Source organism: Tribolium madens, unplaced genomic scaffold (assembly GCF_015345945.1).
Source record: "Tribolium madens isolate multiple individuals breed KSU strain unplaced genomic scaffold, Tmad_KSU_1.1 Scaffold_91;HRSCAF=231;Tcas5.2_LG7, whole genome shotgun sequence".
NCBI lineage: Eukaryota > Metazoa > Arthropoda > Insecta > Coleoptera > Tenebrionidae > Tribolium > Tribolium madens.
Window position 1 is genome coordinate 12,368,605 of NW_025401063.1, and position 14,631 is coordinate 12,383,235.

At 31.9% G+C, this 14,631-nt stretch overlaps 1 protein-coding gene across 6 annotated transcripts in view; it reads left to right on the forward strand.

Moving 5' to 3' along the window:
* The window catches only part of LOC123012005 (hemicentin-1-like), a 182,806-nt gene that overhangs the window by 73,581 nt on the left and 94,594 nt on the right, over positions 1-14,631 (forward strand). Inside the window, exon 1 of one of the 6 annotated variants that reach the window (XM_044409750.1) lies at positions 8,604-8,743. The exons of the other annotated variants lie outside the window; for them this stretch is intronic. Within the exon in view, the coding sequence (XP_044265685.1) occupies positions 8,662-8,743 (82 nt within the window). The 5' untranslated portion in view covers positions 8,604-8,661. Of the gene's footprint in view, positions 1-8,603; positions 8,744-14,631 lie in introns of those variants that run through there. 6 annotated transcript variants of the gene reach the window in all.

Genomic DNA, 14,631 nt, shown 5'->3' on the forward strand with positions numbered 1-14,631 from the left:
CTAACATAAATTTTTAATTAAATTTATTTTTTTTAAGTTTTTTGATCTAATTCTACTTAAAAGAGTAGTTTTGTCAGTATCATTAATTTGGAGGTCACGCCAATAAGTTTCGTCGATAAGCCAGCCAAAAATATAATGGAGAAATTATATTAGTGGTCATTCTTGTTTATATTTCGCCGGTTTTTCCATCCACAAACAGTCGGTTTATGTTATATCAACAAACAATCAACATAACATTAAACCTCCAATATAAACACCAGACACAATGCTAAAACACTAATCTTTAATTCATTAAAACGCTGGTCACTCAACTTTCGCAACAACAAATTTCCCAAAAATCTTAGAATTAGTTTCATTAATGAGTATCACCGGTTTTACCTACCACAGAGTTCCTTTAATAAATTTCTCACACAGTACTTACGTACGAGTACACGTATAATTACGTTAATTACAATAATCTTATAGTTTACTGTGTTAGTTAATTTAGATAATGGTTTCATCCTTTTAGCAGATGCGTAATTTTGCGCTAAAATTCCCCGCTTATCTGCAATTATTACAGCATGATAAATTAAGCGATTTGTGATGCAGTTAAAGATGCGTTCACACCTGACGCACGCACGCATAAAACCAAAAACATCGTAAAAGGCATTGTTATGGTCGTGGCAGAAAACAGCAGCCATGTTAATTTAATGTACCAATAAAAGTCTTTCACACCTGTGACGGCCATTAAACCAGTGTGGTGGCTACTTTTTCTTCGCCTATAAAAAAAGTCGGTTACACTATATTTTGGAAAAATTTAAATCGGCTCCAAAACAGCGGCTAAACTATTTTTATGGCTACATAAAGTGGAAGTAAACAAAGTTTAAATATTTTATAGATCATATAACAGAGTACGAGTTAACTGATCTACTCAAACGCAATAACAGAATTACCAGTAAACATAAAATTTAATTATGTATGTGCTTATAAAAAATTATACAATTTCAATTGTATGCTATCTGAATAAAACGAACGCGAAACAATAAATATGGATAATATATGGACAGTCAGTCATCAATGACCAATTCATTCGTGCGTAAATAATTTCATTGTTTTGAAATTTATTTATCATCGTTTAGCGACTTTTATATCTTCTCAGAAAAAATGCTCAATTACCATATTTAATTAATTTTAATTTTAAAGTTGAAGCAGGAAACATAAAAATTTGTTTTTTCATCATTTTATGAGTGTTTTTTTTTTCTGGAATATAATGTAAAACCTACCAATATTTTAGTAACTCTTTCAAAATAAATATGGAAACACAAACATAATATTGTGTTCGTTTCACAGAACTATTTGCACTACTGCAACTATTTCGAGATAAATGCGAGACTGTCAATTAATTTTTTAACCCAACGGAACTCTTCTACAATTGAATAAAAACCGAGAAAAGGAAACACAATTACACTCATTTACGTTGCCTTGAAATCTGTTGAATATTGATTGGAGAGATCAATGAATCTAGTGCATCTCCGCTAAAAATCCATAACATCCACTGTGCGTTTTCAGGTCACCAATTAAAAAATGATCATTTGTGCAACTTATCATCCGGTGCACTGAACAAACAAAATCGATTCATCGAAGATAAAACCACTCCAAAGCGTTTATGTATGAAAGTCAATATATGCAAAAATTTATTTCCATCAAAAACCGCACTTAACGCGGGCGATAATTGCATCAAAGACATTATTAGACGTGACGATAGAAATTGCATTACTCTTTGAAAAATTGGCTCCGGATGCGTGTGACGAGTGGTTTCAATCAAACGCAACGATTTAATTTTAAAACGTAATAACTTTTTCGCGGATGATGAAACTGATAATGCCATTAAGCGCGAAAATTACCCGGAAAGGTTGTAACGTGATGTACATACAAGGGGTGTACGACAATATGAAACGGGCTGTCTTCTGTAAAACGATGGCACAAGTATGAGTTTAGGTAAACTGGAGAGGTTACGATTGAGTTTGCTCGGTAATGTTGCAGACTTGGTTTCATTTACACCAAAGTCGACGTTAGGGAATGGAAGATGTTTTGCGCTGCTTCAAAAGATCCAAAAGTTTACAAGAAAATCTAAAATTAAAACTATTTTCAATTTGGCTAATTTTTCACTAGATTAAAAGCAAATGTTGTGTAGCTATTTCAAGAAAATGTTTAAACATTTTAATCTATCAAAGTAAAATTTGATTTTTATTTAAAAGTATAAGATGAGGCGCAATTCTGTTTATGTTTCCAATTTCTGATTTTCGCATTAGTACCTACGTAGAATGTTTAGAATGTCATCTATAACTTCAACATTTTTACTCGTTAGAAAATAACAAAGGTATAAACTATATAAATTAACTAATTAACATACCACTTTTATACGTATTATTTTTTATTTATTAATAACCAAACAGATAAAATTAACACTCAATATAAATAGGGTTTTATTTTTCATTAAATATATAAAATAGGACATTATAATAGGAAAATAGCTCATAAAATCCTAGAGAATAAATGTTTTTTAATTTATAATATCTCAGATAATAATGTATGTTTTATAAAAAATCAAATTCAGTATGTCTCCAGATAGAGTTTGCAAAAGTAAAAATGTATCATTCACTTTACTTCAAAAAATCACATTTTTTGCTTAACTGAAACGAACAAATCTAATCAAAACTTCATTACTCGACTTACGATAAACTTCGTGCTATTGGCACACTGACAACGTCGCAACTACGTTTTTTAAGGAGAAATTGGTCAGAAACTTTTGATTTCTGTGTAAAAGAAGAATCTGTGTTACCACTGTACTCACGAGCTACACAAGGTTTCACTCTCGGTTTCACTATTTCATACAAAAAAAAACATTGTGAGAAGTGACAGAAGTGGCGATAGCTATACATATGTATAGCTATACTCGTATAACAAAATATTACATTCTTATTTCTACAGCTTGGGACTTTTCTATGGCCACATTGGCAACTAAATTGTAATTTTGCATTTAAGATAAATTTTAATTAAATAAGCAGATATTTATAAAAACTTGACGATTTTGTTTTTTGTCCAGGGCACGGAAGTATGTATTGTTTTCGAAGCTAACAACAAGAATCTCGTATACTTCACTTCGGTTGCTGCTGTAAAATCAAATAGTAAACTTGATTTTCTTCAAACGTAGAAGGAAAAAATATAAAGTGACAGAAAGGCGATAACAAAATCCCGAAATAAAGTTAAACAAATTATTTGGGTTTAAGAAATTTGAAAAATTTAAAATTATGGTTTTAGGACAAATGCTTGTGGTGTTTAGGACAAATGCTGGCGTTTTAGGATTTTAGGACGCAAAAAAATTGTGTACGAACTCTATTTCATCTGAAATGTTTAAAATTTTGAGTCCCGTCTACGGGCCTGAAATAGAATCAAAAAGGCATTTTACCTAAAATCCGGTCTCTACTCATAACGTCAAATAGTTGTAACTAAGCAGACATTATAAAGTCGTTATGAGTCATTAGATTAACACATTTTTACATTTTTGTATTAACACTCATAATACAAAAATGCAATGTTTTTTTTTTACCTAAGAAAACTATTGTTTGAAAAACTGAACCTTAATTCTTGAATTCTTTGCATTCTATGCATTCAAATTCTAAAGAATCCCAACTGTTGCTCTAGTCTCTAGTGTGCCCAAATATGTTCGAAAATGAGAACAACTTAAAAAAAAGACAATTTAACTTCGCTTTTATGTCGATTCGATTCTAGTCTAGGTTGATTCTCCTGCATTCCTGCCTAAGCCGAGTCATGTAGTTTATAACAAGCACGTAAAACAAGACATTCTCGTTTGCAGAGTATCGGATTGTTTTTAGTGTAAATTAGTTCGGCAATAAAACGGTTTTTGTCAAAAACAAAGTTGACAAAGATTGTCAACAGGTTGATCCATTTAGTTATGAAGTTATAGAACTTTGTTCCTAATCTAATAAAATTGGACTAGTTTTTAGTCTTGTAAGCGAAACGATGCATACAGACTCCGGCTTATTACACAAGTTTTCAAGTTAGGCCTGCGGGGAATTGTGAACTTGACATAGAGATTTGAGACAAGCGGAGATCTTTTAGAAAAAGCGTTATGAAATTTATAGAAAGTGCATAGTCATGCATTGTGTAGATCACGTCGGAGACAAGAAGACGAATAAATATCGAACTTGTACACAAGAATTTATCTGGAGTAAAGCGCAATAAATTCCCTCTGAGATGTTTACAGTTTGATACAATTTTACAAAGTATCTTCGGCGAATGCGACGGCTTCCGGTCAACTTGTTAGGATAACTTCGAGGAGTTTTCGCTCCTTTTGATAAATGCAATTCTGACACAACTATTTGATGACACGTAAACAACTGTTTTTATCAATTAATGGGAGAGAAAACAACATATCAACACTCATAAATTCCCAATTATGTAACTGGGAAATCGAATAACACAATAATTGTTAAAATTTTTAAAGAAATAAAACATATAGTTTAGACAGGAAAAACGCAATTATACGATTCCAGGAGGTAACATGAGCGTGCATTTTGTGGAACAGGGATCCTCCTCTTGTCCAACTATTATTACACAAAAACTGTAATTTGAAACAATATCTTAATTTTATGTAAGAATTGACCTTGACAACATGCAAACTACTCATAATCTAAATTCCAGTTAAAAAGATTAATAAAATTCATATAAATCATTGGTTTCCAGTAAAAGTATTTACTCGAAATAGAAATTAAAATTTTCGTAATTATAAGATAGTGTTTGATGATTGTATGATTATTACGTATTTTGCGGTCAGAGCCGTAAATGTAGAGAAGAGTTTAGTGGTGTAAATGTAAATTTACACAAGGATAAGATTACTCGGCGCCCTATAAAATCCGGTTGTAATAAAGTGACATAATTAAAATCTAATTGAAAATCGTTACATTCTCGATAAATGCGCCGTTATGGCTGCTACACATGCAATATTTTCATTTATTGTAAATACGGTTTTGAATTTTATTTAAGTACGATTAAGTTGTGAATAATTCTCGTGTACTTATATATTTACCTACTCTGATATGAAAACGTACGTTTTAAATAATGAAAAGTATTGTTTGTTAGTTTATTCTCTTTCTTTTATTCAAATAAAAGCTTGTGAATTTAAATTGTATTTTTTACAAAAATCTTTTCAGGATTATTTTTATGAATGAATATCATTCTTCGCATACAAAAGAAACACTGGAACAAAACAAATTACCCACAGGCCATTCATACTTTATTCAGTTATTGAAATTTTGAATAGGTTTTGTGAGCGGAAAATCTAAGAAGATTTTTCTTTTTTTGAGCGAAAATCACTTAATTTTTTGCAATGGTGACTAAAGAGAAAATCTGTGTGTAAAATGTGGCAGTCAACATGTGTTTGTTGTTAAAAATCAGACAAGCAATTTCTCGTGGTTTGCAAGTAAGTTATTCCAAATTCATGCAATTCTGCACACAACACGACCGACCATGTTACAGCCGCAATGAATTTTACAACGTTCCGAGCTCATGTGAAATTTAAAAAGAAGCAATCTATAATTTGTACAGCAGCAGTTTTCATTTCCAATTCGGCTGAATCAGTGACAAAATACGCAATCTATTTTTCCGATGATAAATAACAAATTTATACTACAATCTAATGAACGAATATGGCATCACTTTATAAATAGAACAGAATCCAGAAGCAGTCCCTATGGAAGTTTTCGCATGGCCACCACTATGAACTCATATATCATGCAGAGTGTTCGTTGTTTTAATTAAGAGCACCATGAATTCGAATATGGATCTCTGTATAAATATTCATAAATTATGAGCGTTAAAGCTGGTCCTAATTGCGTTTTTCATTTGAACTTGTCAATATTAAAATTACCATTAATCATTGTCTCAAGTCTTTGCAGTTAAACGAATTTGTTTTTGATTAAAATTCAATTACTTTTTGAGGTTTATTAATCAGCGGTACCTGCGGTTAATTAACTTGTTATTCAAACGCATGCACCTCGTGAATTGAAACCGCAAAAAGATTAACACACTGCACACTGTTTGATTCTCGTTACAGGTTAATTTTTAATTAAAAAGTCAACAAGATTCGACGCAAATGCAGGGAGAAACAACCAAAACACTACCTATATTCGCCGGTAAATTCATTTTCTGATATTACAGTGCAGCACTTGCGAGCTTTTTTGCTCTTGCAAATACAGCGCATAGTAATATTAGACTCTTGTAAACTCTTCAAAAGCTTTTGTAGTTGCCGAGTTTTTTGATTTATATAAAAGCTATAAAAGGTTTTAAAACAAATAACTTCTACATTCATAATTTAGTTTTAAATTCTTTGTATGAAATTGTTCATAACTTTCAGATAGTATTATTAAAATTATTCTGGTGTAACAATGAGTGTAACATCATCTTTTTTGTGAAAATATAAAAAACTTTTGCTAAACCAGCTTGTTACTGTAATACATACAAAGGCTTCAGTGCTTTAACTTGGTGATTAATTTATTCATTAATTAGTTAATATTATGTATACAAGTTAATAATTCATTTTGCCATTTTATTTATTTAATAAATATAGAACCTTTCTTATTTTTTAATACTTTAATAACAATCCAATAAGTATCCGGCTACAAATTTTCTTTTGGGATTCTGAATGTTTACACTTTTAACTCATGCACTTAATTAGTTCCACCATTACCATTTTTACAATAAAACAAAAAAAAATAAAAAATTTGAAAATTAAAATTTCTCACATGTATTAATTAGCCGTATATGCAAGAGACTGAAGAGCGAACTCCGGAGCCGGATTAATTCCGGTAAATTTTAATATCTCTGTTCACGTAGGCAGCAGCGATGTTTCCATTAATTACAAGTGCGGTGTAAATGTGGCACGCAGCAATTTCTAGATTGGATGTTTCGTTCTCTTCGCTGTTGGGATGTGTTGTAAGGGGGAGGGAAATTGGGGACAGAATAAATTTCGGTCTGAAGAGTCTCCAATTATTGAAAATAAAACATTGCATTAATTTTGAATAATTTTAAAAGTTGACCCATAAGAATCGCATTTAACCATTTTATACATTAGATAGAATTAATCACTTTGAGTAACGTTAAGTTGAGTGAGATAAAGCATCAGCATCACAGGGAATGTAGACGTTTGTCTAAAATGCTCCCTTCTCCTACGTTTCTAAAATATCAAGTTTTTATTTTGTTTTGAAAGTTTTATATCCAGCCTTAAGACAAGTTACTTTCTACTTTATTTTATGTATTACACTTTGCGGAGCACTCCGGTAAAATTAGGCACATATAAATCAAATTTTAAGTTTACTCACTCTTAACAAAATGAAACTTCAATGTTCTGTATTATTTAATAAGTTAAAAGACGGAATTTTGACAAGCACGCCTTGAATGCCCATTTTTTCTCAAAGATTTCCGTTCTTGATTTATGTAAGCCATAAACTTTTATTTTAAACTCTATTAATAAAAAAATCAATTCCTTGCTTGTACACGTCTGACACGTCGCAGATAATAGAGTTCTTGGTTTTAATCGTTAGAAATTACAATTTAAAGTGAAGATTTCAAAATATGCTTTTAAGAAGGTTAAGTTTTAAACGGCGGTGGTTTTGATGCAAATCGCATAGGAAGTTCTGGAAGAACCAAAGTGGAGATGATAGCCTAACCTCGTTAACTTGCCGCCGCTAGCTTTGAGCGAGTACTTTTTTATTTCCTGAAAAAAAAAAAAGAATCACGGAATGTTATTTTACTTTCAAAGATAAGCTAAATAGTGATGATGGCTTACAACAATCTATGTTTTTTCCCTATGAGGGAAAATTTTATACTCACAATTGAAAAGAATTTTATAATAGGCTACCAACAAAACATTTAGCTATACAAGAGTGCAAGCAGACAATGATTTTGTATGTGTTGCACTAATTTAATACTAATGTTATGTTATTAGTGTTATTACTAGCAGGACGCGGTAGATTTTAGACGCAGAGGTAGGCAACCAGTGCGTTCGCAGAGGCGTGCCAGACTTTGAAATAAATAATTATTATTATAGTTAATACGTTGTTACATATTTATTTTTTAATAATTATCTATAAAATCATTTGGTTAATTTTTCATTAATTAGTGAGTACAAATTTGCGAATAGCAAGCAAGCTTACTCTGGACCCTATTACGCAACGCGATGCGACGCTCATGGTTACAGCTGATCGGAATGCTTGTTCAGTGGGCTCATGACTAAAATCTAACGTGCTATGGTTGTTAGAAACAGTAAAAGTGGTACTTTATGTAGCAAAGCTCAAAGTTTATTTTGCCAAGCATAGTGAAGCAAATAATTCAGCTGAGCTACATAAACTTATTTTTACTCCGAATAACGTATACTATTTTATCTGCAAACGTAATTCAAATCGAAAGTAAAACATTTAATTAGCAAGTAGATGGACAAAATAATCAGGACGCTTTGCAACTAATAAACTCATTATAACGGTTATAAACAAACATCACGCGTCAGTATCGGAATTTGTGTTAAGATTTTCCAAAGTGTGTATTAACTTAACTAGTAGATGACTAGTGCAGTTAGTAGTGCCAAATGTGGAATGCTGATGAGTGATGATAGTGATGATGATAATCTACAATGTACCTGTCCAGAAATTGCTGAAGCAGCGGAAGAGGCAAGAAAGACACAACATTGGTAATTGTCAATAATGTCATGGTATAAGTAAAAAACTGTTTAAGCGAGAAAACTATAAACCCCAAACCTGAAACGTAAATCATTTACTTGTGACATGTAGTAAAGGTAGTCACTTTTGCGGATAAACAAAATATATTAAGTTGCTTTCGTTACATTTTCGAAAATGAAATGCATGTTCATTTGATGAGTAGGTAATAAGTTCAAATCATGTAATCTAGGTACATGTACCAGGTGAATAAAAAGTATGGAACCAAACGTTTTTTGCTTAAACTATTTATTTTTTGCAAAAACTAATTGATGAGTGATAAAGTACTATAAAAATGTGAAGATTTAATAAGAATAAAAATTTTCGAAATTTCCTTTTGTTTTTGAGTTCTACAAAAAAATATATTTTTTTAAATGGCAACCCACTATAAAATAATTTTTCTCATAAAAGCTATACTCTAAGGATTACAACTATCTGCTTTAAATTTAATTTAAAAAAAAAAATTTTTTTCACATAAATTGCAATTTTGGCAAAAAAAATCGCATAACTCAAAAACAAAACAAAATTTCGTTCTGAAAATACGATCACATTTTTTATATTACTTTAATTTATATTAATTATTATGTTCTGGAGGCAAATGATAAAAAATAAAACCGCTTGGTTCCATACTTTATATTCATCCTGTATGTACACGATGTAGCATAAATATAGAACATAACTTGCGAGATTCATTAACTATTTGCTGACAGTCGTATTACGACAGCTTTCGAGTCTACCACAGGTGATGCTTTATTCAGAATAAAAATGCAAATATCGTGTCGATAGGACATTTCTAACCCAAGTCATATATTTTCCCAATAGCAGAAATACTGTAAAAGAGGCTACAATACGTCGCACTGACATATTTCAATGCTTTATTATACGAAATATATTATTCGTAAGATGAAAATGTTGTTTAAGTTAGATAGGTTTTTACCACAATGCCGGATCATAAAATTTTTATGATAGTACTATGTGATCTGCATCGAATATGTCATAAATTTATAAATTTATCCTCACGAAGGTGTTAAAAGGAGACTTTGGTCCAGCGAGTCGAGCGAACTTGTCAGGGCAATGCTAGAAATTCTCATTAAAACACTGCCAATTGCCATTTAACCCGCCTCTGGCTGTTAAGTCTGTTGGAGAGTTTCATTCAAACTGCGGAATTATGTAACAGAGGTTTGTGTATACGCTCATTGTCATGCGAGAAGTGCAAATGGCACAATGTTTACCCGGTAACTGATAGTCTATAATTAAAACAGATTTTTTTAATTCGGTCATTTTCAACACTGAAATCTCCTAAATGAGTCATTTTACCATAATTAACCTTCTCGAATTTAACAAATATGCGTTGTATCATGTCGATGAGAAAGAAAGTAAGCAGATGCCGGAGGTAGGTTGGGGAAGAAGTTGATAAAAGGAGACAAAGAGGAGGGCTGGAAGTCGCGTCATAAAAGGGCGCCAACACAAAACATCTTTGTGACTTACGGCAGCCGCCTACGAGAAAATATATGAAAGTTTGAGGCCTCTTCTGCTTCTTGTTTGATAAGAGGCGATGCTGCTCGTTCATGTGTGCACTTGTACTTTTATTAGCTCCGGAGTCATGAAAACATTTTCAATTAAACGACGGAAGCTCTTGAACGGCCTTTAAATTTTCATATTGCTTCTCCAGAAATGGAAAATTTTACCAAGTTGTTAGCGTCATACTTCAATCAATATCTCAATTGAAAAACTTTTGCTACTCAGTATTTCTAAATTATTTATCTGCTCCAAAAGTCCAACATCGAAGGGTTTTTACTAAGAAGCTTAAAATAAAGGTCTAGTTTACAGTTGTTATGAAATTAACTGTCGAATTTGATTATGACTACCTACAACGATTTGAAACAGCTTTACAATTAAAAATTTAGAAGAAAATAAAAAAGTTTACAAAGGACAGGTTTAATATTGTCTTTGTGATAATTTTACCAATTAGCTCTAACTGTTAAAAATGATGCAAATTAGTCTTTATTTATATAATAAGGAGATAAAAAAAGACTCTGACTTTTCTCATTATTTTTCATAAATGATGTAATCAGTAGCTTTATTGCTTTTCATTATAAGAAAGGCACTAACTAATGAGCTAGCTACGATGCGATCAAAAATCAAAGCAAGAGTTGTCGATAAAAGTCATTCTAATTTAATTAGAAATACTATAAGTTTTAATTTTTTTAAAAGTACAGTGTTTGTGAAAGAACATCAGTGATAAGTAGAAATATTAAATTAAATTTTCATGAAATATAAACATTCTTAAAGGGTTTAATAGAAACAGATTCCGATTCCGGTCTGAGACAATTGATTCATGAACATTTACCAAATCCCAATGTATATTCAGCAAACTGTCAAACTGTATCACAAATGTAATTTGTTTTGCAACTCTGAAATTGACTTTGTGAAGCGAAATATTGCTAAACTATATTCTTTTGAGAGAACCAATCTAAATTTGTTTCTTCTCCACATATAAAACAAAGCCCAAAACTTTCCCAGCAATTCAGAAACATGATACAAGTAAATATTCAATTTAGTCGATATTGGGTCATTGTTCACCTCTCAGGTAGTTTATATGGGAGTATACACCAGCAGGCAAAAAATCGACATTGGAAACGCAAACATTTTAATAACCGCTGGGATTAAAAGAAAAAACGGGAGATACTGCAATGGGTATGAAAAAGTTTGACAGGAACTTCATAAAAGGAAGTATATTTGAGGCACTCCATGATCCCCGTTCATTGCCTGGGGACCTTAAACATTTCACCCTTGTATCTCGTTTCTTTCTTTACTTCCAATCGTAGTCAGTATATTTACGTATTGGGAAAAGTGTCTCCCTATATGTTTTTTGCAAACTTTGGAATAGTATCCGCCGAGATCTATCTCATTTTGGATAAAGGAATCGAAAGTCAATAGCTCCAACCCTCCGCCAAATGGGAAAAGCGACCCGAAAAATGGCTTAATTGGAACAGCGATTTAAGCGTTTTTCGGTTCCACTCAAATAAAAAATAAATCGATTTTCGGGAGCGCTGCAATTTTAACAAAGAATTTTTATTTTTTTGCGATACATCAAAAGATAGTTTTATTACAACTTCCAAATATCATTTAAGGAGTCGTGTTTGAATCTTAAACCCGGAAATATTCACGTTTAACTTTCGACCAACTTCGGTCGAATTTCAATAGGGACGGTTCGAATATAAAACAGGCAAAATATCCATCGACCGGGTGGTGTAGTAAAAATACGCAATTCTGCGGCCGGCCCATACGACTCTCGGCCAGTTTATGATATTTGAAATTTTACCAAAGACCCCCTCTGCACTTCATGTCGGTTCTTTATGGAACGTCACACCCGGATTTTTATGGTTTTTCTATTTTGTTTGCCTGTATTCCGATGGAAACTTAACAGCCAAGCTTTTTAACGGGCGGAAACTCTCATGTGTATAAGGAACGTTAAGATTTGGAAAGAGAAAATTTATTGCTACCACATTTTTTACATACGGATAAAAACAAAACAGCTGCAGATACCGCCGACTCGAAACAATTTCACTTAACATTCTACGTGACACAAGATGCTGAATTTAATCACAAATGTGTTTTTAAATAATAGTAGATTGCAAACCGAGGTGAGAGGTCCTTCATTGCCGAGGCGAAAATTGATCACCGAGGCGCGAAGCGACGATTACGAAGGTTTGTATACTATTCTATTTACAATCATCCTTCTTGAAGAACAGAAAGCCAATGAAATATAATTTAGGTTAGAAAAATATTCACTTCCTTATTAGTTTTCGGATTGGGAAGTGTCTCTTTCCTAATATTACAATGAACTGGTAAGGAAGTGACCACTTCCTAACCTAAACTGTATATTTCATACCAATTGTTAAATGAAGTCATGCTTTCCAACTTTTCACATGCAATGCAATTTGATTATTACTTTGTGATTGTGAATAAAAACTTGTCAAGCTTGTTTTCTCAAGAAAGATAAACACCTGATTTAGAAGAAGGATAATCTTAAATATTTGTTGACTAAAATAGATTGGTTTTGTGTATCGTACTTGCGTTGTATGAACTCTCAATTTACATTTCATCCAATTTATTTACTCTGGCGCAACAGAATAAAATCAAATGAAACGAAATACCTATGTGGTGTTTGTAATTAGATTTTTCCAGACCCCCAGAAAGATCGCATTATGAAATATGCAAAAAGTTATTTATTATCTTATTTAAAGCGAATATTTTTCCGTCACCGTTTACGATATAAATTATCTTCGGGAAGACACGTTATTCATCCATTTCGCTATTTAACCGTAAAACACAAGATAACCAAAAGCATAAATCTTATATCATTAACATTACTGAAACTTTTCTACACCCAAAAAGTTGAATTAAAGACGTTTTAATTAAAATTAAAATGCAAAGTACGAATACTATCTGATAAAGCTCTTAAATTTTTGCAAAAACAACTATCTCTATCTTTTTCGAAATTATTATTACAGTGCAGATATGACGTTCTTTGAGTGCAGGTTTTTGCTCGCTCGTTAAGCAGATTCGCTAGTCGTAATTCTGCATTAGTTTTGGGGTAATGGGGGCAAAGTGGTGTGAAATATATTGCAGCAGTATCATAACTACAGCATGTCGCACTATTTTACAATCTACGTGCAAAGAGTTCCGAAATGTGCGCCAAGCTTTATTCACTGAGAATTAGAAAATTTAATTGCACTTGCACTCATCCAAAGCCTAAAGGATTTTGCATGCGTGCTCTCCATTTAAAAGCCATTCTTTCACAAAGAACGACTCATTTCTACTCGTGTCGAAATACTCAACTTTTTTTAACATTTTTTCCCAAAGAGAATGGCGACAGCTAACGAGCATTCTTTACATGATTATGCGATTTTCTACTGTAGAGAACGAGAGCCACAAAAAATATGGGAATATCACGGCTGCCAAACGAGAAAGCCAGAACTTGAATACCTGAATTTCGTTGTTGGTGCAATATACGGAAAGAGGGCTTATAGCTTGGTTAGCAACATCGATAGTACGTACATACATAGTATGTACATACTGAGTGATTTAAACTCCAGTCTGTTGAACATTTAACTACAACAAAAGTTGTTATTATAAGCCAATTTCAATTACAAGTATTTTCAAATAATTGGAATTTGTTTTTATTTTTATTTTATTTTTACGAACGTATGAAAAGATAGAATAAGCGGGGATATACTAGTGTTTTTTGCTTATTGAACTGGATACTTGACAACTTTTCTTACAGAAAGGTGTTCATTGTAAAATAGTTAGCTTTAGATTCATAGTTTTTATGAAATTAGTGATTATTTGATTAAAAAAATAATAACTACTAACTAGTGTTTTGATCGTCGAATAAATTTAAATTTGGGGCTCAGTCTTGAAAAAAAAATAGCAAAAGAAAGAAATTAGCATAGGAAAAAGGTCTCTTACAAACAGGGTGTGTCAGAACACGCGCCTCAGAGAAATATTTCAAGTACAAATGATAAAAAATGATGATCTTGTATATGTTTTTTTTTATAATTATACAAAAATTTTGCCAATAAACCACAAATAACATTAAACAAAGTTATTATTTAGGATACAGCTTCCTTGTTTCCTCTTCTAAGAGCCTGTGGCAAAAAAAACTTGGAAAATAATTTTTTCAACAGAAATAAATAGTCAAAGTGCAAAATTTAAACTCTCATAACTTCGAAATTTTTATAGATTAACATTTTTTCTATGTTCCTGGTATCGTACCTGGGGCGCGCGTTCTGGCGCAGCCTGTATAAAAAAATGTTACCAACAACTAGCAATGTAAACTTTAGGATAAAGTTTTCAA